Source organism: Scyliorhinus torazame, chromosome 21 (genome assembly GCF_047496885.1).
Source record: "Scyliorhinus torazame isolate Kashiwa2021f chromosome 21, sScyTor2.1, whole genome shotgun sequence".
Lineage (NCBI taxonomy): Eukaryota > Metazoa > Chordata > Chondrichthyes > Carcharhiniformes > Scyliorhinidae > Scyliorhinus > Scyliorhinus torazame.
The window spans coordinates 117211541-117238377 of NC_092727.1; the positions used below are offsets into that span (position 1 = coordinate 117211541).

The 26837-nt window shown below is 43.9% G+C and overlaps 1 protein-coding gene and 1 long non-coding RNA gene across 4 annotated transcripts in view; one reads left to right on the plus strand and one right to left on the minus strand.

Annotated features, from left to right (window-relative positions):
• The window catches only part of casc3 (casc3 exon junction complex subunit), a 40063-nt gene extending 34416 nt beyond the window's left edge, over positions 1-5647 (minus strand). For all 3 annotated transcript variants that reach the window (XM_072487364.1, XM_072487363.1, XM_072487362.1), the window contains exon 1: positions 5474-5647. In XM_072487364.1, coding sequence (XP_072343465.1) covers positions 5474-5620 — 147 coding nt within the window. In that variant the 5' untranslated portion in view covers positions 5621-5647. The remainder of the gene's footprint in view (positions 1-5473) is intronic.
• Positions 5648-6643: 996 nt separating this feature from the next.
• On the plus strand, positions 6644-25353 carry LOC140398034 (uncharacterized). Its single transcript, XR_011937395.1, has 3 exons — positions 6644-6881; positions 10592-10663; positions 24474-25353. It is a non-coding gene; the product is annotated as an uncharacterized lncRNA (long non-coding RNA).
• Positions 25354-26837: the final 1484 nt, after the last annotated feature.

Sequence of the window (26837 nt, forward strand, 5' to 3'; positions counted from 1 at the left end):
AAATGCTGCATGAGTAGGCACTTTTTATCCTATATTACTGAGTATTAACTATCAACAAACTTTGCTTCATTTTTTATTTTAAAAAAACATTCCTGATTTATCATTGATAACTGGCCTCAGAACCAAAAACAATTAAAAGTTTTGTTTTGCTAAAGCTGTAAACGGTTTACTTGCAGGGTCTCAAAAAACAATTTCTCTTGGATCCTTTACTCATACTGAAATATTCCAACAGATCTTTCAGAGTCAATAGGAAATTCTTGCAGATTCAATGCAGGAGACAAGAACGGAAAACATACAAGCCTTACAGAACATTATTGTACAAAATACATCTCTAGAGTCTCCAAGCATTTTGCATTACAGGAAAGTCTCATGGGTATATTTGCAAACTGATTGGAGCAAGAGGTTTAAAGAATTATGGTGAACCAGGCACAGCAACTCACAGCACAGAAACAGCAAGATTTGAAGACTGCCCGGAAGACTTTGGCTCAGTAAAACCTGCTGCATTGCTGATTACACTGTTGGTGTTCCATCATAAGAAGCAATGTTAATGGTGAAAAATCTAGGCAGACTAGAATTGGCTTGAGTTAAGCGAAACAATGAATACTGATTTTCTTCCCCTCTTATTGAGCTTGTTGGGAGAGCTTCTGCTATGGAACATTCTTTAACCACAATCTTCAAAGTTGTCCATCGACGATTCTAAGACAAACACATGGCAATAAGAGCAGAACTTGCAAAAGTCTCTTGTCCATAAAATTAAAATGGACCTGCCTGCCAATCTGGCAGAATCCAAAAATGTAAATTATATCCAATGAAAAACTGACCAGTGAAGACCAGTTTGTTCCATATAACACTGCTAGCCCAATTAAAGTCAGCGCAATTAAAATGACCATTCATCTCCCACTGTGGTTAGGGCTATTAATTCTGGTCTGGTGTCCACTCCACATTGAAAACAACTCCTCCTGACACAAGAAGTAGTAATGCTGTTTGATTCTTAATCCAATGGATTTCAAATTATCCAGCTTGGCACACAGTCCTGTGTGAAAGTCTTCCAAGTCAAATTAGCCAAAGATCATAGAAACCTTCAGCCAACCAAATGTGGGCAGAAGCAGTAGGGTTAGAAACTTGAGCTAATGTGGTGACATTGCGATCTTAAAAAGTGGAAGATTCCTGTTAGCATATTATATTAGAAATAGAATTCAGAGTTGATCCTGCAGTCTTCTCCCCAAGTAGATCAGCTAAGAAAATCAGACCCAGTGATCCACTGAGCCTTTACATTTGAAACACTAACACTCTATCTTTAAACGCAACAACCAGCTCTTTGCTAGGAGCTTGGATAGTTTAGAACTGTAATCTTAATTTATTCCAACGTTTTCTTCAAACACAAGAGATACAAAGAGCAGTAACTGTAAGAGTAAGGGGACAATCACCACAGGCACTTTTTAAAAGACCTTCCAGACTACTGGGATTTGTCCTGTGACCAATTTGTTATCTTCATGTATTTTCTACAGATGCAACAAAGTACAAGAAAAACAAATCATTGTAACATGAAATATATACCAGATTTACCTGTTAAAGAAGAAGTCTCAGCATCAGTGCCTCTTTTACCAGTTTTAAAAGTGTGGGTTAATACTCTTTCTGGGGCTGCTGACCTCCCAGTTCTAGGTAAAGTCCGTATCAGCTGAACAGCGACAAATTATTAATTTAGTAACTCAAGTTGTTACCACAGTACATTATTTTACCTCCTTCCCATAAGGCAGACCCTCTGATGATACCACTGGTGATAACAAATCTTAAATCAAAAAGATAAAGACTAAAATGTTTGATGATACCATAATGCTTTGTAACTCTCACCCCGTTATCATCCATATATCACTATTGAGCTTGTCTTAAACCCTGCCGAGAATAAAACTGAAAAAAAAGCTAAACATATGGATTGACTGTACCCACATATAGTAGAAAACATGAAGTGAAGACTTTTAATTTATAAATTTAGAGTACCTAATTCATTTATTTCCAATTAAGGAGCAATTTAGTGTGGCCAATCCACCTAGCCTACACATCTTTTGGGTTGTGGGGGTGAAAACCCCGCAGCAGTGAAGCAGCAGTGCAAACCACTGTGCCACCATGCTGCCCACTAGTGAAGGCTTTTTGTATGACTCGTCATATTCAATTTCAGCCAAAATATCTCTATGCTTGGGCATTCAGTATTGAAAATCCTATTGTTTACCCTGAAACTAAAACAAAATGAGGCAAAATTAAAAATAGAGTGCTGGAAATACGCAGCAAGTCCATCAGCATTCAAAGTAAAAATATTGGATTTGTTTCTTGTCATGTGTACCGAGGTACAGTGAAAAGTAATTTTCTACGTGCAGTTCAAGCAGATCATTTAGTACATGAAAAAAAAAACAATTCAATAGGGCAACACAAGGTACACAGTGTAAATACATAGACACAGATATCGGGTGAAGCATACAGGAGTGTAGTATTAATCAGATCTGTCCATAAGAGGGTTGTTTAAGAGTCTGGTAACAGCGGGGAAGAAGCTGTTTTTGGTCAAAACTGAAGAAAAGGACAGAAAGCCACTTATGCCTCTTTAGAGACAACCTCAAAACAACATGGTTGACTTAATGAGATAACCTATACACATTAAAAACATAGAAAATAGGTGGAGTAGGCCATTCAAGCCTGCACCACCACTCAATATCATGGCTGATCATGCAAATTCAGTATCCCATTCCCGCTTTCTCTCCATACCCCTTGATCCCTTTAGCCTCAAGTGCCACGTCCAGCTCCCTCTTGAATATATCCAACGAACTGGCTGGCCCCAATAGCTTTCTGTGGTAGAGAATTCATTTATCGAAGCTACAGCAATAAAATCAATTTTCAGGCCAATTAAACAGACATTAACAGGCCAATCTTACATCCAAATGGACCATCTGCAGAAATTGTCCGTTAAAAATTATTTATATTTGAAAGCTTAACACATTTCCAAAAGACATCCTTTTAACAACTCTTTTGAATACATGCAAGTAACAGTAACCTGTCAGTAACAAACAATGCTACTGCCACAAACTATTACAAATTTATTCATTTTGTAACTTTCCAGCTTTTATCCATAAATGGTCAGGTGGTGCAACGATGGACCAAAGTAACAAGACATTTCCAAATCCCTTCATAACGCCGCTCAATGTTGATATGAATATAACTAGAAATAGTGTAATGTTTCCTCAAGCCTAAAACCAGTAACATATCTGAGATCAGTAAGTCATCGTCTGTTGGAAAAAAAGCCAGTGGAGAAAGGTGACAAGCACACAACGCGAGACACATTGCAGTCGGCATGGAAGAATACGCGCCTTGCCCAGAATACGGACAGACTGCCATTTCATTCATATACAAGCCTCAGCAGCTTTGATCCACCCTGAGTGAGGGCAAAGCTCAATTCATAACACGCAAATTAACAACCATCATACAATGATGCAAAACACAAAATTCACACACCAGAGTTCTAGCTTGCTGGGTCACTCTCCAGGCGACTCATTGCTTCAAATAGGGACTGGATTAAACCACCCATCACTCTCAAAGGACAAAGAAAAGTACAGCACAGGAACAGGCTCTTCGGCCCCCCAAGCCTGTGCCGATCATGGTGCCCTAACTAAAAAAAAAACCTTCTGCCCGTACTCAGTCCGTATCCCTCTATTTCCTCCCTATACATGTATCCATCCAGATGCTTATTAAATGTTGCTAATGTGTCTGCTTCCACCACTCTCTGTGTGAAAAACGTACCCCGCATATCTCCCATAAACTTTCCCTGCCACTTTGATGCTGTGCCCCCTTGCAATTGACACTTCCACCCTTGAAAAAAATCTCTGACTATCCACCCTGTCTATGCCTCTTATAATTTTGAAGACCTCTATCAGGTCACCCCTCAGCCTCCGTCTTTCCAGTGAAAACAATCCTAGTTTATTCAATAAAAGCAAATTACTGCGGATGCTGGAATCTGAAACGGATAAGAAAATGCTGGAAAATCTCAGCAAGTTTGGCAGCATCTGTAGGAAGAGAAAAGAGCTAATGTTCCGAGTCCGATGACTCTTTGTCAAAGCTTTGTGAGCTTTGTCAAAGCTTTGTGAGTTTTGACAAAGAGTCATTGGACTTGGAACGTTAGCTCTTTTCTCTCCCTACAGATGCTGCCAGACTTGCTGAGATTTTTCAGCATTTTCTCTTTCGTCCGAGTTTATTCACCTCTCCTCATAGCCAACACCTTCAAGATCAGGCAACATCCTGGTGAACCTTCTTTGCAGTCTCTCCAAAGCTTCCACGTCCTTCTGATAATGTGGTGACCAGAACTGCACACAATACTCCAAATGCAGCCGTACCAAGGTTTTATATAGCTGTGGCATGACTTCCCAACTCTTGTACTCAATGTCCCGGCTGATGAAGGCAAGCATGCCATATGCCTTCTTAATCACCTTGACCACGTGTGATGACACTTTTAGGGAACTGTGGACCTGCACGCCAGATCCCTCTGTATGTCAATGTTCCTAAGGGTTCTGCTATTTACAGTACAATTCATACCTAGATGTAATTCTCCAAGATGCACCATCTTGCATTTGTCCGGATTAAACTCCATCTGCCATTTCTGTGCGCAAGTCTCCAATCTATCTCTATATATCCTGTTGTATATTCTGACAATCCTTGGCACTATCAGGAACTCCGCCAATCTTCATGTCATCCACAAACTTACTATTCAGACCACCCACTCTCCTCCAGGTCATTTATATATACTACAAACAACAGAGATCGCAGCACTGATCCCTGCAGAACACATCTAGCTACAGTTCTCCATTCAGAAAAACACTCTTCCACTGCTACTCTCCGTCTTCTAGAACCAAGTCAGTTCTGTATCCATCTAGCCAGTCCACCCCGAATCCCATGTGATTTCAGTTTTTGGATCAGACTGCCATGTGGAACCTTGTCAAACGTCTTACTAAAGTCCACATAAACTACACCCACAGCCCGTCCCTCATCAATTTTCTTTGTCACCTCTTCAAAAAACTCAATCAAGTTGGTGAAAGGTGACCTTCCCCGTACAAAACCATGCTGCCTGTCACTAACTAGTCCATTTCCCTCCAAATATGTATACATCCTGTCGCTCAGTATCTTTTCCAAAAGCTTCCCCACCACTGATGTCAGGCTCGCCATCCTGAAACCTGTTACACGTCAAATTCAACCTAACCGTTAGAACAAATACAATAAACTCCAGGTTATATTTGGGCCAGTGAACAAGCGACGAATTGAAGTATTCACGCTTGGCAAGCAAGGCTCGCCCACTGTCTGCCTCCAGACTGGAGCCAAAGGCCTGCCACTGGCCGCAGGTTAGAGCCTGAAGCCCTCTCCCCCTCCCTAGGCCGCCAGGCCCGCCTAGGGGCCCCGCTCTCCCCACCGCCGGCTCACTCCCCCGCCCGGGAACACTCACACACTCAGACTCAGCCTCGCGAGCCTGGACGCCGGATAAGTCCAAGACGCAAGGGACGGAGGGAGCGGCTTCCACCTCCGACCGGGGCACATCCTCATCTTCCTCGTCCGTGTCCTGAGACGCGCGTCGCCGCCGTCTGTCCGCCATCTTGCCGCTTGCAGGCGACCGGAAGGGCCCTCGGCGCGCGCGATGCGCGTCGGGAGTTGTAGGCGGGAAGACCGCTGTGGGAGGTGGACTACAACTCCCGGCAGTCGTGGGGGCAGCGAAGCGCTCTCCCTGGGGTGTGGTCAGCCCAGTAAAACTACAACGCCCAGAATGCCCGGCAGGCGCCAGTCTCACTGGCCACCGCCCGGAGCATCCCGGGAATTGTAGTCTTCACGGAGCTTCAAAATTACAGATCCCAGCCCCACTCTCCCAGGTAAAGACTGTGCCCTGCTTTAAAAATTTAAAGACACAAGGAGATGGATTCTGTGCAGGGTTGCCCCAGGGCCATCAAACATAAATGCATCCCTTAAGTGGGATCCAACTAAAAATAAACTATGCTATAATATAATGTAAACTTATAAAATGAAATAAATCACAGAATTGTTACAGCGCAGAAGGAGGCCATTTGGCCCATCATGCTTGCACCAGCTCTCCAAAGGAGCAACTCCGACCTTTTCACATTGCTTCTATTCAAGTTATCGTCTAATGCCTCCATTAAATCTGCCTCCACCACACTTCCAGGCAGTGCATTCCAGGCCCCAACCACTGTCTGTGTGAACATCATTTTCTCACATTGCATTTGCTCCTTTTGCAAATCAGTACAAACGTGTGCCCTCTCGTTCTTGATCCTTTCGACCAGGGTTTTTCAAACTGTGGGTCATGACCCACGGGTGGGTTGCGGGCAAGCTTCGGGAGGGTCGCAGAGTGATCTGTCAAGACGTTCCCGATCGCGGGAGAAGCGCCCAATGGCCGTGACCAGCTTTTAAGAGTGCCGGCCGTGACGGACTTTTAAGTTGAGAATGTCGGCCGGGACTGGGTTTTAAACACAAATGGTGTAGTCTTCCAGCCAGAAGCGGCGGCAGAGAGCAGGTCAAGCGACCGGCACATGCACTGACGTATGTCCCTGCTTTTGGCATGAAATCACAGAAGAGAGATTTGGCCATTTTCTAGCTGCCAGCAAGCAAGCAACAGGACTGTGAAGAACTGAAGACGGATCATTTTGTTATAAGGAAGAGAGGGCCAGAGACAGAAAAAGCCAGAATCTCACAACTGAATCTGCTTGAGAGAGCTGCACAAGAGAGTCCATGGCAGGACAACGTTGTGCTAATGTGAGCTGTATACAGAGCTCCAAGGCCTCTGATGAACAACCTACTAAGAAGAAACCAAATTTGGGAACAAAACAGTATAAAGATAATTTCTTGAGGTATTTATTTATTTAAAAAAATTTAGAGTACCCAAATCATTTTTTCCAATTAAGGAGCAATTTAGTGTGGCCAATCCAACAACCCTGCACATCTTTTGGGTTGTGGGGGCGAAACCCATAGTTCACACGGACAGTGACCCAGAGCCGGGATCGAACCTGGGACCTCGGCATCGTGAGGCAGCTGTGCTAACCACTGCACCACCGTGCTGCCCGATTTCTTGAGGTATTTCCTCAATAGTAGCTTAATGATGTTTGGCACCTTTTCAATATAGTGCTCTGATAGGATGACGGACTACACTCCATCCAGGTTTGCCTCGCCACTGAATGCACTGTAAAACATATGGGTGCATAATTCATTAAGTCAGAGCTGGAGGATTTGGCATGTTTACCCACCAGCCTCCTGTGATGTTGTTCTTTAAGGGCAACACAGCAGAGTAATGGTCTGGCTTGGGTGACCAATTGGGACTCAGCATGTGGAATCACCCCATGGTGACAAAGGCTCCTCGGCAAAGAGATATTTTGAGAGTTAGCTGCAGCCATGAGGCTGCTGTACAATTTTTATTCATAAATACCTTTCATGTTCACTAATGAGGTCTGTGAAAGTGCATCTTTACATCTGTCGATGAGGATAAATTATCCTGACACTGCCTCTGGCCCAACACCTGTGAGTATCACGTTTTAATCAAAGTCTGAGAAAATAAATATACTCACCAGAATGCCTCTCTTTGGACAAATAGATGCATTTGACTCCTCCATGGAGGACTGGACTGGTTGGCATGGTGGCACAGTGGTTAGCACTCCTGTCTCCCAGTGCCAGGAACCTGGGTTCAATTCCGACTTTGAGTGACTGTCTTTGTGGAGTTTGCACGCTCTCCCCGTGGCCATGTAGGTTTCCTCTGGGTGCTCTGGTTTCCTCCCACAGTCCATAGATGTGCTTTGAGGAAGTGGGCCTACATAGGGTGCTCTTTCAGAGGATTAATGCAGACTTGATGGACCAAATGGCCTCCTTCTGCACTGTAGGGATTCTATCATTCTATGAATACGGCAAGCGACTTGGATGTTATTTCCAAGCAACTGAAATCGGGGGGGAGGAGAGACGCAAAGTAATTCTCTGGTGTTTTTAGAACTCACACCTATAACCTTATTTGTAGTCTTACAGTCCCAAGTGTGGCCAACTCCGAATCATTTAGTGAGCTTGTGGATTTAATGAAGGAGCATTTGCAACCACAACCATCAGTCATACTCCAGAGATTCAAAGGTAATTTGAGGGTGAGAGTCCTATGCAAATTGATCATGACGTACATTGCTAAACTCAAGCAATTTTCAGAGCATTGTGATTTTGGAGCCACCCTAAAAAACATGTTATGGGATAGGTTAGTCTGTGGTGTGAACAACAACACTATTAAACACAGATTGTTTGCAGAGGTCAACATAAATTTTAAAGGAGCATGAAAATAGCACTGGTAATGGAATGTGCAGAAAAAGGTGCACAAGAGGCTGCAGAGTGCACAAAATGGCGCCATCCACCAGTTAGGACAGGAACCTGCAGCCAGACATGGCGCCAAAATCACTGAAGCAGTCGCAAGGCGGGAAACAATTTCAGCTGTTACGACCCCCTGGGCTAGTTTTTTACTTTTCTTTTACTAAACTTATCAATGGTATTGGCCCCCTTGCATATTCTGCTAAACAAACACCATCGTTAGTCTTGGAAGGCTTCTCAGGAGGAAGCTTTCAACGGAAAGCAATTACTGCATCCCTCAAACCTGTTAGTACACTTTATCATAGAAATCGTAGAAATTACAGTGCAGAAGGAGGCCATTCGGCCCATCGAGTCTGCACCGGCTCTTGGAAAGAGCGCCCTACCAAGGTCCACACCTCCATCCTATCCCGGTAACACAGTAGCCCCACCCAACACTAAGGGAAATTTTGGACACTAAGGGCAATTTAGCATGGCCAATCCACCTACCCTGCACATCTTTGGACTGTGGGAGGAAACCCACGCACACACGGGGAGAATGTGCAGACTCCGCACAGACAGTGACCCAAGCCGGGAATCGAACCTGGGACCCTGGAGCTTTGAAGCAATTGTGCTATCCACAATGCTACCGTGCTGCCCAACTAAAGCTACCGTGCTGCCCAAAATTTTAACCCAACTAAAGAACTGATATTAACCAACGATGCCTCTCCATATGGTGTTGTCCCACGAGATGGACGATGGGTCTGAAAGGCTGATAGGGTAAATGTCAAGAACCCTCTCAGAGGCCGAAAAAGGCTACTCAGAAATCGAGAAGGAAGGACTTTCAATAGTCTTTGGCATTAGGAAATTTCACCAGTACTTACATGATAGACACTTTACCATTGTTTCTGACCACAAACCGCTCTTGGGTCTTTTCAAAGACATCAAGACGATCCCACTGATCATCTCGGCAACAATGCAACAATGGCCGTTAATTCTGTCCACCTAGGAATATACTTTCAAGCATCGACCTGAACACACACAATGAATGCGGTTGCTCTTGATCACTTACGCTTTCAAGAAAGTATCACATGTACTCCAGTACCACAAGAAATATATTAAATTGTTTATACACATTGCCAGTCTCGGTGAAGCAGATCAGGAACTGTACAACCGAGATCCCAGAGTGAGAGACAAAATACTTATAGGTTGGTTAAATGAGCCAGTTTCCGAGGAAATTAAACCATTTCTTACCCGCAAGAATAAATTGAGTTGTCAGGATGGCCTCATACTCTGGGATCAAGAGTAATCATTCCTGTACCAGGCAGAGAGCTGCTCCTAAATTAATTCCACAGCGCTTGTCCTGGCATCTCTAGGATGAAGATGCTGCCCGGAGTTATGTGTGGTGGTCTGGTATCGAGAAGCTAGTCAAGCACTGTCAACAGTGCCAACTGCAACAAAGATTGCCCCACTGCACCCTTGGGAATGGCCTGGCCAGCCATGGGTACCAATCCATATCAATTATGTTCGTCCATTCCTGAATTGACACACACTCTATAAGACGGACATTTTTGAGGTGAAGTACCCTACATCATATGCTACCCCTGAAAGATTACACCAATGCTTTTCAACTCATGGATTACCTGAAGTCATGGTATCCAGATAATGGAACCGTTCTCACAAGTGCTGAGTTTGAAAACCTCATCGCTCTCAATGGTATTAAACACATTAGTATCTTACCGCCCAGCATCAAACGGACTAACCGAGAGAGCCAGCCTAACTTTCAAGTCTGGCCTAAGGGCGGTGGTGCAGTGGTTAACACAGTTGCCTCATAGCGCTGAGGTCCCAGGTTCGATCCTGGCTCTAGTTCACTGTCCGTGTGGAGTTTGCACATTCTCCCCATGTCTGCATGGGTTTCGCCCCCACAACCCAAAGATGTGCAGGGTAGGTCGATTGGCCACACTAAATTTGGTGAGTATCTATGTCAACGTGAATTAGTTATTGAAGATTGTATAAAGGAGTTAAAGGGGGAGGGATGTAGTGATTGCCCTTTAAGGGAAACATAGCAGAGTAAGAGCCATCTGGCCTGGGTGACCAATTGGGACCCAGAGTGTGAATCACCCCATGGTGAGAGAGGCTCCTAGGCAGAGACTTTTGGGGAGTTAGCCATGAGGCTGCTATACAATTTTTATTAATAAATACCTTGTGTGTTCACTAATGAAGTCTGTGAAAGTTTTTTTTTACATCTCCGCAGGGAAAAAGACTCCATGTTTCCACCCCCCCCGTAGAACTCAAAATGGGAGAATTCCATCCTTCAACATTTTGTGTAAGTGAGTTTAATAAATACAAGGTTTCCTCGTGGAGAAAGAAAAATGACTCCATATGATTTTTCAGCACAATTACATTGCTTTATTTTATTGCTAGATTTTAGTGACTGGTCATGTTTCACTTATTGTTTTCATAGGTCCTTAGTCATAAATCAATCAATCAATCTCCATGGTAACTGCTCAATCTGCATTACTCACATTTTGCTGAAATAATTGTCACTTCAGTTGTAACTTGTTGGTATTTTATTAATACATGGTATGAGCTGCATGAAATATTAATAAATGTGGATGTGATAGCCAGAATGACATAAAAGATGTCACATCTCACCTGTGAAAGACCAATCGCACGTGAGATGCAACAGCTTGAAACCAAATATTTAATAATGAATAGTCAACATGGATTTCCGAGGGGAACATCTTGCTTGATTACCTTTGAGTTTTTGAAATTGCAACAAGGAGGTTTTCTATAAGGGTGACATGGTAGATGTAATATACCTAGATTTCCAAAAGGTCTTCATATAATATAGCATAAAAACTACTGAATAATGTCAGACCATGCAGAATCGGTGGACATGTGACAAAATGGCTAGCTGGCAGGAAGACAAGATGTAGAATAGTGTAAATGGTAGCTAAACAGAGTTACAGAGATGTGAAGTGGGGTCCCACAAGAATCCCTGCAGGGGTCAGTTTATATACACACAATTTCCAAATTTTCTTCCACAACCAATTTGGAGGGATAGTCAACGCTAAGAAAAATTGCAACCAATTACATAAAGACAATACTAAATCTGCAGGAAGGGCGGCACGGTGGCGCAGTGGCTAGCACTCCTCAAGATACCGAGGACCCACATTGGATACCGGCCCTGGGTCAGTGCCCGCAAGGAATTTTCGCAGTCTCCTCGTGTCTGCGTGGGTCTAACCCCCACAACCCAAAGATGTGTGGATTGGCCATGCTAAATTGCCTCTTAATTGGGAAAAAAAAAGAATTGGCTACTCTAAATTTTAAAAAATAAACCTGCAGAATGGACATGTTATTGGGAAATGGATTCCAACGTGGCTAATTGTGAGATATTACATTTTGGTAAAGAAAATAAGGAAGTCACACGTTGAGATGTAGACACTGTTGTTATCAAAGCAGATGTCAATTGTTTTGCATTCAGTAGTCATAAAGAAAAAAATGAATTAATAACCAGATAATGTTGATAGTGTTGTTGTATGAGAGAAGAATGCTAGTGAGAACACTGGGATAACCCAGTATGTCAATGGATTTAACATTTCACCCAAAAAACAGCAACTCCAACAATTCAGCACTCCCTCAGTACTACATTGTGTAAGGACCCTTCCTGTTGATTCCCTTAGTTCCTATTTGTTTTGTCTTCATCATTTTTGGTCCATGGATCGTTCATAAATGTGAATGTGATACCCAGAGATTGGAGGGATTTGTATTTGGCTGGTGGCCAATGGATAGGCCAGGGGCGGTATTCTGCCTGGCAATCGACAGCAATTGGTTCCCGTCAGCTGGGGTTTTTCAGAGGGAACCCAGGAGAAGCCACTAGATCTTTGTGGTGGAAGCACCTCTCTCTCTCTGCTGCCTACTGTCTGGAGGGAGAAACCTTCTAGACCCTGAAAGACAAAGCTGTCTCTTTCTCTGTCGAATGCTGGCTGCCTGCTACTTCTGTGAGTTTACAATGAAAACCATTACAAGCTGAAAGAAAAGATATCATCCACTTGAAAGCCTAGAGTGAAGAAACTAACTGGAAAACGTCCATCTGAAACAAAGACTCTTATCCTTTTACTTACATCATTATTTTACACCCCTCCTTCCCCTCTGTGTTTGTTTGTCTGTATGTGTAGAGGGTGGGGAAAGTTAAAGGGCGGGGAAGTTAGAGATTAGATAGTTGTTACCCAGTTGTATTTGTTGTCTATTTAATTATAGTTACTGTTAAAAAGTTTGTGTTTAAATTTACAAACCTGGTGACTGTAGTTTTTGGACAACCAAAGACCTTGGGTATTTTATAATGATGTCTAATTTCGCTGGTGTTGTGACTTTGGGTCAAGTGGGACTGCACTTTACTGCGCACTGGCCCAGTAACAACTGGAATGCATATGAAGTCGGAGCCGAAGTAGCTCATTCGGCCCTTCAAGCCTGCTTTGCCACTTGATCATTTGATAAGATACTGGCTGATTTGATTGTGGCTTCAAATCCACCTTGTCTACCATCCCCCCGCCCGCCCGCCGCCCCCACTCCCAATCAGGTACCCTTTGACTCTCTTTTCAATCAAGAATCTTATCTAACTCAGCCTTAAAAATGATCAATGACTGTCCTCCACTGGGGTAAGTAAGAGAATTCCACACAACAACAACCCTAAGTGAAGAAACTTCTCCTCACCTTCATCTTAAGAGGGAGACCCTTTATTTTGAAACTGTGCCCCCCTTAATTTTAGTCTCTCCAACAATAGAAATGTCCACTCAGCGTCCCCTCTCTCAGGGTCTTAAAAGTTTAAATAAAATCACCTCTCATTTTTCTAAACTTAAATGGCTACAGGAGAAACGTGCCCAAACCTTTCTCACAAGAAAGCACCTTCATCCCAGAGATCAGTCGAGTGAGCCTTAGAGTCATAGAAGTGATTAGCACAGGAAAGGCCCTTCGGCCCATCGTTTCTGTGCCAGTCAAAAACAACCACCGAAGTATTCTAATTCCATTTTCCAGCACTTGGTCCATAACCGTGTATGCCTTGGTGTTGCAAGTGCACATCTAAATACTTCCTAAATATTATGAAGGTCTCTGACTCCACCACCTTTTCAGGCAGCGAGTTCCAGACTCCCACCATCTTCTGGGTGGAAGTGTTTTCCACAAATCCCCTTAACCTCCTGCCACTTAAAATTTACCACTTTACCACTTACCTTAAACCTAAGCCGCTTGATCATTGATCCCTCCACCAAGGGAAAAGTTTCTTCCTGGCTACTCTATCTATGCCCTTCATAATTTTCTACATCTCAGTCATGTACCCCTTCAGTCTCCTCTGCTCCAAGGAAAACTACCTCAGTCTATCCAATCTTTCTTCATAACTAAAACTTGCCAGCCCAGGCAACATCCTGGTAAATCTCCTGTGCACCCTTTCTAGTGCTATCACATCCCTCCTGTAATGTGGATTCCAGAGTTGCACACAGTACTCTAAGCTGTGGCCTAACCAATGTTTTATATAGTACCAGCATAACCTCCCTGCTCTTAAACGTTATGCTTCGGCTAATAAAGGCAAGTATACCACATGCCTTCTTAACCTTTGCACCGATGTACATGCACACCAAGGTCTCGGTGATCCTCGGTGCTTCCTCGGGTCCTGCCGTTCATCATGTATTCTCTTGCCTTGTTTGTCCTGTCCAGGTACATCATCCCACACTTACCTGGATCAAATTCCATTTGCCACTGATCAGCCCATCTATATCCTCCTGTATTCTAAAGCTATCCTCCTCACTATTTACCACCTCACCAATTTTTGTGTCGTCCGCCAATTTACTTATCAACCCTCCTACATTTAAGCCTAAATCATTTACATAAACCACAAACAGCAAGAGCCCCAACACTGATACCTGTGGGATCCCACTGGACACAGGCTTCCAGTCAGAAAAAACATCCTTCAAGCATCACCCTCTGCTTCCGGCCACTCAGCCAATTCTGGATCCAATTTGCCAAATTCCCTTGGATCCCATTGGCTCTTACCTTCGCTATCTGTTTCCCATTTGGGACCTCATCAAAAGCCTTGCTGAAGCCCAACTAGACGTCAAATGCATTGCCCTCAACTACACACCTGGTGATGTCTTAGAAAAATTCAATCAAGTGACCTTCCCTTAACAAAACCATGCTCACTGTTCTTGATTAATCCCTGCCTCTCCAAATGCAGATTCATTCTGTCTCGCAGAATTGCTTCCAATAGTTTCTCCACCATTGAGGTTAGACTGACTGGCCTGTAGTTTCCTGGTTTATCCCTTCCTCCTTTCTTGAATAATGCTACCACATTGGCTACCTTCCAGTGCTCCGGCACCTCTCCTGTGGCCAGAGAGGAATTGAAAATTATTGCCAGTGCCCCTGCTGTTTCCGCTGGCCTCGCTCAATAGCCTGGAATATATTTAATCCAGTCCTTGAGATTTAGCTACTTTGAAGCCTGCCTGACCACTCAGAACCTCCTCTCTTAGTTCATTTATTTTTGTATTACAGTTCTTCTCCCTGATTTCTATACCCACACTGTCCCTCACACGAGTGAACATCAACACAAAGTACTCATTTAGAACCCTACCACGTCCTCCAGATCCACACACAAATTGCCACTGTGGTCTTTAATGGGCCCTACTCTTTCCCTAGTTATCCTTTTACCCTTAATGTACTTGTAAAACAATTTAGGATTTTCCGTTATTTTATTTGTTAGTATTGTTTCATGTCCCCTTTTTGCTCTCCTAATTTCCTTTTCAAGTTCCCCTTTGCACATTCTATACATCTCTAGGGCTTCTGGTGTTTTGAGCTCTCGATATTTGCCATAAATCTCCCTGTTTCTCTTTATCCAATGCTGGATAATAATAATCTTTATTAGTGTCACAAGTAGGCTTACATTAACACTGCAATATTAGTTACTATGAAAATCCCCTCCCCTCCACACTCCGGCGCCTGTTCCGGTACAGTTGAGGGAGAATTCAGAATGTCCAATTCACCTAACAAGCACATCTTTTGGGACTTGTGGGAGGAAACCGGAGCACCTGGAGGAAACCCACGCAATCATGGAGAGAACGTGCAGACTCCGCACAGACAGTGACCCAAGCTGGGAATCGAACCCGGGTTCCTGGCGCTGTGAAGCAACAATGCTAACCATTGTGCTACCGTGCCACCCGTATATCCCTCGACATCCACGGTTCTCTGGATTTATTGGCCCCACCCTTTTTCTTTCTTGGAACATGTTGGCCCTGTACTCTATTTCAATCTTGAATGCATCCCACTGTTCTGACAAAGGGTCTGTCACCTTTTCTGAACTGCTTCAAATGCTATTATATCATTCTTGGGTAAGGAGACCTAAACTGTTCACAGAACTGCAGACGTGGTCTCACTATTGCTCAAACAATTGTTGCAAAACTTCCTTTCCCTTGCAACAAGCAACAGTTGTCTTCCTTATGATTTAAAAAAAAAATTTTGATTACACAATTCATTTTTCCAATTAAGGTGCAATTTAGCATGGCCAATCCACTTACACTGCACATCTTTGGCATGAAAACATGGGGAGAATGGGCAGCACGGTGGCACAGTGGTTAGCACTGCTGCCTCACAGTGCCAAGGTGCCAGGTTCGATCCCACTCTGGTTACTGTCCATGTGGAGTTTGCACATTCTCCCTGTGTTTGCATGGGTTTTGCCCCCACAACCCAAAGATGTGCAGACTAGGGGGATTGGTCACACTAAATTGCCCCTTAATTGGAAAAAATGAATTGGGTACTCAATTTTTTTTTTTTTTAAATTATGTGGTCAAATGATGGAGTCGGATCTGAGCGCACAACCCCCGATCTCAGAGAGGCTTGAGTGCTTACAACTGTGCCAAGCTGAACCGATTTACAACTGTGACCTGTTTAGAGATGTACATGGGATTGCAAAGGCAAAGAAAACAAAAGGGAGGAAATGGCACAGTCAGTAAAAGCAATAATGATCTTCCACGGCTTTACCAACAAAAAGTCTGGTCAAAGTGACTTTCCTTCAGCACGGTAGTGATGCTCTAGCTATTATTTGGAGATCTGCAGCCTCTGGAATTTTGGAAGTTTAATTTCATGGTAAAAATGCAGACCTTGTGGTATGACTGTGAGAAGACCAAATAACAAGTGCACAACATAACCAAGGAAATTCAATACATTATAAATAATAGGTGAATTACTTTTGAAAATTGAAAGTTAAAGGGATTAAATTCCTTCAGGAAATTATTTCATGTGGCGCAGTTGCTGCCTCACGGCGCCGAGGTCCCAGGTTCGATCCCAGCTCTGGGTCACTGTCCCTGTGGAGTTTGCACATTCTCCCTGTGTTTGCGTGGGTTTCTCCCCCGCAACCCAAAGATGTACAGGGTAGATGGATTGGCCACACTAAATTGCCCCTTAATTGGAAAAAATGAATTGGGTACTCTAAATTTATTCCAAAAAAAAGAAAAAAAAAAGGAAATTATTTCATCAGAAAAAGTCACCAAGCCATTTCGTACCAATTTGTGTTTCTAAATCATTTTTTCGTACCCCGAAGTCTTTTATTCAGGTGATTCCCCACAATGATAACAGATACATCAATACACACCACAACACACTTTTGAGCTGCAACTGACCCTTATGACCGACCGTCATAAATAGTTGTTTCAGAAACATCGAAATGAAACCTCCTGCATGTTAATTTCAGCCAGTGAACACCATTAAGGGATCTAAGTGCCAAAGATGTATTATGTGCGGTAAAGTGACAAGGAATTAACTGGTACAAATACATCTGCATCTTGCATTCACACTTAGGGTATGAGTTTAATGTAGTATTTACAACAATAACGTTGATTTATATAACGCCTTGGGTAATAAAATGGTCCAAGGTGCTTCACAGGACCATTATAAACCAACAACTTGAATTTATATAGCACCTTTGACAGAATAAAATGTACCAAGGTGCTTCACCTGGACACTATAAAACAAAATGTGACACCAAATATGTAAGGAGATAAGAGTGGAATAGTAGACCATACAGCCCCTCCAGCCTGCTCACCATTCAATATTACGACTGATCTTCTACCTCAACTGCATTTTCATAACAGCGCCCAATATCGCAATTCCATGAGCCACCAAACATCTGTTTTTCTCAGCCTTCAGTATACTCAATGATGGAGCATCCACAACCCTCTAGGGAAGAGAATTCCAAAGATTCATACCCCTCTGAATGAAGAAATTTGTCCTCATCTCTAAATGATAGCGGCGGTACGATGGCGCAGTGGTTAGCACTGCTGCCTACGGCGCCGAGGACCCGGGTTCAATCCCGGGTCACTGTCCGTGTGGAGTTTGCACATTCTCCCAGTGTCTGCGTGGGTTTCACCCCCACAACCCAAAGATGTGCAGGATAGGTGGATTGGCCACACTAAATTGCCCCTTAATTGGAAAAAATAATTGGGTGCTCTAAATCTATAATTTAAAAAAAATCTCGAAATTATTTTTCCTCTCAACCCGAGTCTCTTCCCTCGTGTTCAAAATTCCACAAGGGGAAACGACCTCTGTGACGATCCTGTAAAGTCCCTTTGGAATCTTGTATGTTTCAATGAGATCACCTCACATTCCTCTGAACCCCAGGGTGCAGGCCGAATTTACTCAGCCCCTCATCATCGGAAAACCCCGATTCCACGAACCAACCTGCACGCTAGCTCTTCCAATGCAAGTATATCCTTATCTAAATATGGAGAGGAAAACTGTTCACAGTATTCCAGGTGTGGTCTCACCAAAGCCATATACAATTGTAGCAAGGTTTCCTTGTTCAGGTACTCCAATCCCCTTGGAATAAAGGCTAATGTGTAGCCTTCCTAATTGCTTGCTGCACCTGCGCCCTAACTTTGTTTTTCTTGCACATGAACACCCAAGTCTCCCTGAACATCAACATTTATCTGTTTCACGGCTTTTAAAAAGTATTCTGCTTTTCTATTTGCACAGCCAAAATGAATAACCTCACACCTCCCCACACTGTAACTCCATCTGCCATTGTTACCTGCTCACTTAAGCTGTCTAGATCATTTTAGTCTTTTATTGTCCTCAGCGATTGGATTCTCAGCTAACTTTGTGCCATTAGCAAACTTGGGAACATTGCACTCTCTTGTCATCAAAGTCATTAAAATAGCTGGGGCCCCAGTGCTGATCCTTGCGGTTTGCAGCTAAGCCTGCCAATGTCGTTGTTAATTATTCGCTCTTGGGATGTGAGCATCGCTGACTCGGCCAGCATTTCTTGCTGATGCCCAATTGTCCTCAGGCAGGTGGTGGTGAGCCACCTTCCTGAACCACTGCAGTCCTGGTGAATCATCCACAATGCAGTTAGGAAGGGAATTCCAGGTTTTTGATCCAGCGATCATGAAGTAACGGCGATATAGCTCCAAGTCAGGATGGTGTGTGGCTTGGAGGGGAACTTGCAGGTGGTGATGTTCTGCTCGTTATCCAAACCTCTATAATAATAATCCATGTTAATATACTACTCCCAATTCCATGAGCCCATTTCTTGCATATTAACCTTTTGTGCTGCACCTTCTCGAATGTCTTTTGGAAATCCAAGTGTACTACATCTACCGGTTCCGCCTGACACACACTACTAGTTACATCCTCAAAAAAATAGGGCAAGTGACCAAAAGCTTGGTCAAAGAGGCAGATTTTAAGGCTTCTCTTAAAGGAAGGAAGTGAGCAAGAGAGGTGGAGAGATTTAGGAAAGAAATTCCAGAGCATAAGGTCTTGACAGCTGAAGTCATGCCAACAAAGTTGGAGCAATTAAAATCAGGGATGGTGAAAAGAATTAGAGGAGTGCCAATCTCTTGAGGGCTGTAGTGCTGGACGAGATTAGAGAGAGAGTGAGAGGTGAGGCCAATTAGATGCAAAGATTAAGGATTGATTAATGATCTCATAGTTCGGGATCCTCTTGGAAGGAGCGACCACAATATGGTGGAATTTAAAATACAGTTGGAGAATGACAAGGTAAAATCAAACACTAGTGTTTTGTGCTTAAACAAAGGCGATTACAATGGGATGAGAGAAGAACTAGCTATGGTAGACTGGAAGCAAAGACTTCATGGTGAAGCAGTTGAGGAACAGTGGAGAACCTTCCGAGCGATCTTTCAGTGTTCAGAAAAGGTTCATACCGACAAAAAAGAAAGACGGTAGAAAGGGGAAAAATCAACCGTGGATATCTAAGGAGGTGAGGGAGAGTATCAAATTGAAGGAAAAAACATACAAAGTGGCAAAAATTAGTGGGAGACTAGAGGACTGGGAAGTCTTTAGGGGACAACAGAAAGCTACTAAAAAAAGCCATAAAGAAGAGTAAGGTAGACTATGAAAGTAAACTGGCTCAGAACATAAAAGCAGATAGTAAAAGCTTCTACAAATATATAAGACAAAAAAGAGTGGCTAAGGTAAATATTGGTCCTTTGGAAGATGAGAAGGGAGATTTAATAATAGGAGATGGGGAAATGGCTGAGGAGCTGAACAGGTTTTTTGGGTCAGTCTTCACAGTGGAGGACACAAATAACATGCCAGTGACTGATGGAAATAAGGATATGATAGGTGAGGACCTTGAGATGATTGTAATCACTAAGGAGGCAGTATTGGGCAAGCTAATGGGGCTAAAGGTATACAAGTCTCCTGGCCCTGATGGGATGCATCTCAGAGTGTTAAAAGAGATGGCTAGGGAAATTGTAAACGCACTAGTGATAATTTATCAAAATTCACTAGACTCTGGGGTGGTCCCAGAGGATTGGAAAGTAGCAAATGTGACACCACTGTTTAAAAAAGGAGGTCGGCAGAAAGCGGGTAATTATAGGCCGGTAAGCTTAACTTCGGTTGTAAGGAAAATGCTGAAATCTATCATTAAGGAGGAAATAGCGGGGCACCTGGAGGGAAATTATCCCATTGGGCAGACGCAGCATGGGTTCACAAAGGGTAGGTCGTGTCTGACTAATGTGGTAGAATTTTTTGAGGCCGTTACCAGTGCAGTAGATAACGGGGAGCCAATGGATGTGGTATATCTGGATTTCCAGAAAGCTTTTGACAAGGTGCCACACAAAAGGTTGCTGCATAAACTAAAGATGCATGGCATTGAGGGTAAAGTGGTAGCATGGGTAGAGGATTGGTTAACTAACAGAAAGCAGAGAGTGGGGATAAATGGGTGTTTCTCTGGTTGGCAACCTGTAACTAGTGGGGTCCCTCAAGGATCAGTGTTGGGCCCGCAGTTGTTCACAATTTACATAGACGATTTGGAGTTGGGGACCAAGTGCAATGTGTCAAAGTTTGCAGACGACACTAAGATGAGTGGTAAAGCAAAAAGTGCAGAGGATATCGGAAGTCTGCAGAAGGATTTGGATAGGTTAGGTGAATGCTAGGGTCTGGTAGATGGAATTCAATGTTGCCAAGTGTGAGGCTATCCATTTTGGGAGGAATAACAGCAGAATGGATTATTATTTAAACGGTAAGATGTTAAAACATGCTGCTGTGCAGAGGGACCTGGGTGTGCTGGTGCACAAGTCGCAAAAAGTTGGTGTGCAGGTGCAACAGGTGATTAAGAAGGCTAATCGAGTTTTGTCTTTCATTGCTAGAGGGATGGAGTTCAAGACTAGTGAGGTTATGCTGCAATTGTATAAGGTGTTGGTGAGGCCGCATCTGGAGTATTGTGTTCAGTTTTGGTCTCCTTACCTGAGAAAGGACATATTGGCACTGGAGGGAGTGCAGAGGAGATTCACTAGGTTGATCCCAGAGTTGAGGGGATTAGATTATGACGAGAGGTTGAGTAGACTGGGACTGTACTCATTGGAGTTTAGAAGGATGCGGGGGGATCTTATTGGGACATATAAAATTATGAAGGGAATAGATAGGATAGATGCAGGCAGGTTGTTTCCACTGGTCGGGGAAAGCAGAACTAGGGGGCATAGCCTCAAAATAAGGGGTGGTAGATTTAGGACGGAGTGTAGGAGGAACTTCTTCACCCAAAGGGTTGTGAATCTCTGGAATTCCTTGCCCAGTGAAGCAGTTGAGGCTTCTTCTTTAAACGTTTTTAAGAAAAAGATAGATACTTTTCTAAAGAATAAAGGGATTCGGGGATATGGTGTACGGGCCGGAGAGTGGAGCTGAATCCACAAAGATCAGCCATGATCTCATTAAATGGCGGAGCAGGCTCGAGGGGCCAGATGGCCTACTCCTGTTCCTAATTCTTATGTTCAGCAAGCTTCAATATCACTCACAATCGGGTGTTTGGCATAGCTAAACATGCAACTTCATTTCACTGTTCCAGTATGATTTGGTCTGAGCTTTCTTTGTGATGGAGCAAAAAGATCAAAGACATAAGTGAGAAATGAGGCTTTCCCTAATTTAGCCTAATACATTTCAAAGAATTTGAATCATTAATAGCTTTACTTCATTTTGCAACTAAAAATGAACGAGTATGCGAGTAGAATAGAAATGAGATGGTATCAAGTTTCTGGTATGAGTGACTCATTAGCTGCAAAGTGCTGTGTAATGGCGATTTTCCTGCTTCCACCTCTCTAGTGCAGTGACATCCATTGCTAATCCATAGTTTGAAGTATCTTTCTGGAACAATGAAAGGAAATTGTATGTTGATCTGGCTACATCAAACATCCAGTTGTGTGACATTGAATCTGGCTGAACTATGCATCGAATTGGTCTCACCTCTCCCTCTAATCTCATCCAGCACTACAGCCCTCAGAGATCTGCACTCTTCTTTTTTTTTAATAAACTGAGAGCACCCAATTATTCTTTTTTCCAATTAAGGGCAATTTAGCGTGGCCAATCCACCTAACCTGCACATCTTTGGGTTGTGGGGGTGCGACCCACGCAGACACGGGGAGAATGTGCAAACTTCATACGAACAGTGACCCAGGGCAGGGATTCGATCCCGGGTCCTCAGCGCTGCAGTCCCAGTGCTAACCACTGTGCCGCAGTCCCAGTGCTAACCACTGCACCATGTGCCGCCCTGCACTCTTCTAATGATTTTAATTGCTCCAATTTAATTGAGGATGTAACAATTCTGTTAAATAGAGGAACATGTCGTGCATTAATCTCACTTCTCGACATCAGTACTTGGATCACTCAGATGAGGAGGGCAACGTGTGTTCAAGTTTCTTAGTCAGTAGGTTAGGGCTTGCCTTTGCAGTGCCATTAGAACAAAGAAAAGTATAGCACAGGAACAGGCCCTTCGGCCCTCCAAGCCAGCGCCGACCGCGCTGCCCGTTTAAACTAAAATCTTCTACACTTCCGGGGTCCGTATCCCGCTATTCCCATCCTATTCATGTATTTGTCAAGATGCCCCTTAAACGTCACTACCTTCCCAGCTTCCACCACCTCCTCCGGCAGCGAGTTCCAGGCACCCGCTACTCTGTGTAAAACACTTGCCTCGTACATCTCCTCTAAACCTTACCCCTCGTTCCTTAAACATATGCCCCTAGTAATTGACCCCTCTATCCTGGGAAAAAGCCTCTGACTATCCACTCTGTCTATGCCCCTCATAATTTTATAGACTTCCATCAGGTCGCCCCTCAACCTCCGTCATTCCAGTGAGAACAAACCGAGTTTATTCAACCTCTCCTCATAGCTAATGCCCTCCTTACCAGGCAACATCCTGGTAAATCTCTTCTACACCCTCTGTAAAGCCTCCACATCCATCTGGTAGTGTGGCAACCAGAATTGAACACTATACTCCAAGTGTGGCCTAACTAAGGTTCTATACAGCTGCAACATGACTTGCCAATTTTTATACTCAATGCCCCAGCCAATGAAGGCAAGCATGCCGCATGCCTTCTTGACTACCTTCTCTACCTGTGTCGCCCCTTTCAGTGACCTGTGGACCTGTACTCCTAGATCTCTCTGACTGTCAATACTCTTGAGGGTTCTACCATTCATTGTATAGTGTATTCACTGTACAGGAAGCACATCAAGCACCAGCTAACGGAGAAATCGGATCTAGAACAATAGCTTGTGCTTATAGCTTCTTTCACACAACCAAACATTCCAAAGCACTTTACAAAAAAAGCAATGCAGCATGCAATGAGAACTCTGAACTCCAAAGGTTACAAGATCAGTCGGTCAGTAGGGACAAGGCACTAACTCTGGAAAAATAATTCTGAATGTGCATATCAGTCTGAAACAGTGAATGATGGACAAGGTCAGAGCCAGTGACAGAATGTCAATCCAAGGCAATAATTAAGAAGTTTTTGAGTAGAGTGATCTTTGGATAGTTTCCAGGAAGTGCATAATAAGCAGAGGACAGTAGCTGGGAGATACTTTGAGAGCAATTGGTTGTAAATAAAGATCAGCTGCAGAGAGCAGGTGACTGGGTTTAGGATTCAGCCGGGCCAATAACTCAGCAAGTGACTGCGTTTAAGCACAAAACTGAGACAATGGAATAGAACGGGTTCAGCCTGAACAAGGAGGGTCACTGAACATTGCCAGAAGGAAAAGGTTTCCGGTGGGTAGGAAGGATTTGGTCTCATGAGTGTTGAGTTGCGGAACTTTCTGCTTAGCAAAAAGAGTAGGCCATTCAGCCATTCAAATCCGCTCCATCATTCAGTAAAATTATGTCTGATCTACACCTCAGATCTGTTTACCTGCCTTTGCCATTGCCTTCTATGAGGGAGAGTTCCACGTTTGTAAACAAAATTCTAACGGGATAGAGTGGGTAGATGCAGGAAGGATGTTCCCGATAATGGGGGTGTCCAGAACCAGAGGTCACAGTCTGAGGATATGGGGTACACCGTATAGGACCGAGATGAGGAGAAATGTCTTCACCCAGAGTGATCTGCTGTGGAATTCATTATCAGATAGTAGTTGAGGAAAAGACATAGTATTGTTTTCAAGAAGCAGTTAAATATAGCACTTAGGGTGAAGGCCATCAAAGGATATGGGGGATGGGGGGGGGGGGGAGGGGGGAAGAGGTGGGATCAGGCTATCGAGTTGGGTGATCAGTCAAGATCATAATGAATGGCGGAGCAGGCGCGAAGGGTAAAATGGCATCCCCCTATTTTCTATGTATTTATATGAAAATTATATCTAGTTCTTTCTTCCTCTTTCAGGTTCAATTTCAGCTGCTTCTAGACCTGGGCACCAGATAGCCAATACCGGACTCTCAATCTTGACAGCAGTTATTGAATCCCTTATAGCTACAAGATTTATATTCTGCTTCTCGATTCCATGAACTACTCCTGCTTCAGGATGCCTCAGACAGAACTCAAGTGGTGGAGAGGCATTGTGAATGGTAATCCAATTAAGGGTGTTAACAGAGAGGAATGGTGTCACAGCCATAGACATTGAAGGGGATTTCATGTTTTTCAAATCTGTCACTCAACAGCACCACAGGGATAAGACTGGGTCCAAATATCAGCAGCTGAGATTAACTCAGGACTTTTAAATATCTTGGGGAAAGCAACTGGCTGGACTGATAGCTGAAAATATGACTTGCGAGTGGCCTGAGTGTAACTGAATGCATCAATTTTGACTGTAGCAGAGGCAGTGACTGAATGCAGCAGCTTTAGAAAGCAGCAGAGGGCAGTGACTGAATGCAGCTTGAGACTGCAGCAAAAACACAAGAATGATTATACAAGCCTGAAACGCAGTGAATGAATATATCAGCCTGAGACTGCAGCAAGGGGCATCGAGTGAATGCAACATCTGACAGCAGTTGGGATACCGAGTGAATATATCACTACAACAGGGATACTGGATACATCAAACTGAATATATCAGTCTAATACTGCAGCAAGGGACACAGGGAATATATCAGCAGAACAAGTTCAAAGGGAAGCACGCTTATGCTGAGTAAACTGGAATTCTACCAAAATAATGATGGTAAAGCAGGGGAATCTCCAAGGAATTATATCTCTTTTGTTCAAGGTTGACCAATCTATCTGATTTTGTAATTTCCAATATCTCAACGTAACAAAATGCCTTCTGTTTTTCACAGCTTTTTGAAATTCAATATTTCCCTCAGCAAACAGAATTAATTGTAATGCTGGTTTGCACTGCATCACATTGAGTGAACATACCAGCCTGAACACTGCAGCCATCGTAGGGAGAATAATACAAGTCGGTGACAGCAGCAGGGACACAAGAGTGAATATTAAAGTTATATAGAAGCTGGGACAATGAGTAAGCAGATCAGGCACACACAATAAAGCCGGAATGTGGCGACTAGGGGCTTTTCACAGTAACTTCATTGCAGTGTTAATGTTAGCCTACTTCATAGAATTTACAGTGCAGAAGGAGGCCATTTGGCCCATCGAGTCTGCACCGGCTCTTGGAAAGAGCACCTACTCAAGACCACGCTTCCACCCTATCCCAGTAACCCCACCTAACATTTTTGAAGACTAAGGGCAATTTATCATGGCCATTCCACCTAACTGCACATCTTTGGACTGTGGGAGGAAACCGGAGCACCCAGAAGAAACCCACGCAGGCACGGGGAGAATGTGCAGACTCCGCACAGACAGTGACGCAAGCCAGGAATCGAACCTGGGACCTTGGAGCTGTGAAGCAACTGTGCTAACCACTGTGTTACCAAACTGCCCTTGTGACAATAAAGATTATTATTAAAACAGGGACACCCTAGACATCGCAGAGACTGCAGCAGGGATACTGCGTGAGTAAGTCTTAGACTATATCAAGGGTATTGAGTGTATCTAACAGCCTCAGATTCAGCAAGGGCAATGACTGAATGCATCAACCTCAGACTGCAGCAGGGTATATGTGCCTTGCACTTTCGTAGGGACTGTATGGATCAGCTCAAGAGTGTAACAATGGACACTGAACCCGCGGCAGGCACAATGTATGGATCAGCCTCGGCTTTAACTTGGACATGGAGTGAATCTATCAGCAGCACACTCTAACGGAGGAAACAGAAGTACGCCATTCAGCCTCCCAAGCCCGTTCCACAATTCACCTAGATCATGGCTGATCTCCTACCTCAATGCTGATGTCCCACACTATCCCCATATCCCTTAATATCTTTAATATTTCGAATTCTACTGAACATGCTCAATGACTGAGCCTCCAGTCCTCTGGCGTAGAAAATCTCAGATTCACCGCCGTCTGAGTGAAGGAATTCCTCTTCACCTTAGTCCTAAATGACCGGCCTCTCACTGTGAAGCAGTGCCCTGCAGCTCTCTGGATTCATCCCAGAATGTGTTCCAGAAAAGGAGTCCTGTCCCTAATTCTGCAGGGTGGTGTGGATAGGGGACAGGAATTGGAGTCTTGTACACTAGGACAGGGCGGGCCAGGAAAGGAGGCAACAGGTGCCCCACACACCGGGCCGGAGAGAACAGGGGGGGGGGGGGGGGGTCCCGCACACTAGGTCGGGGGATGGGGCTCCCCATGTGGCCTTCGGGGTGGGAAGGGACAAAGGTCCTGCATCAGACACGAGGGGGAGGGAGGGTTCTATATTT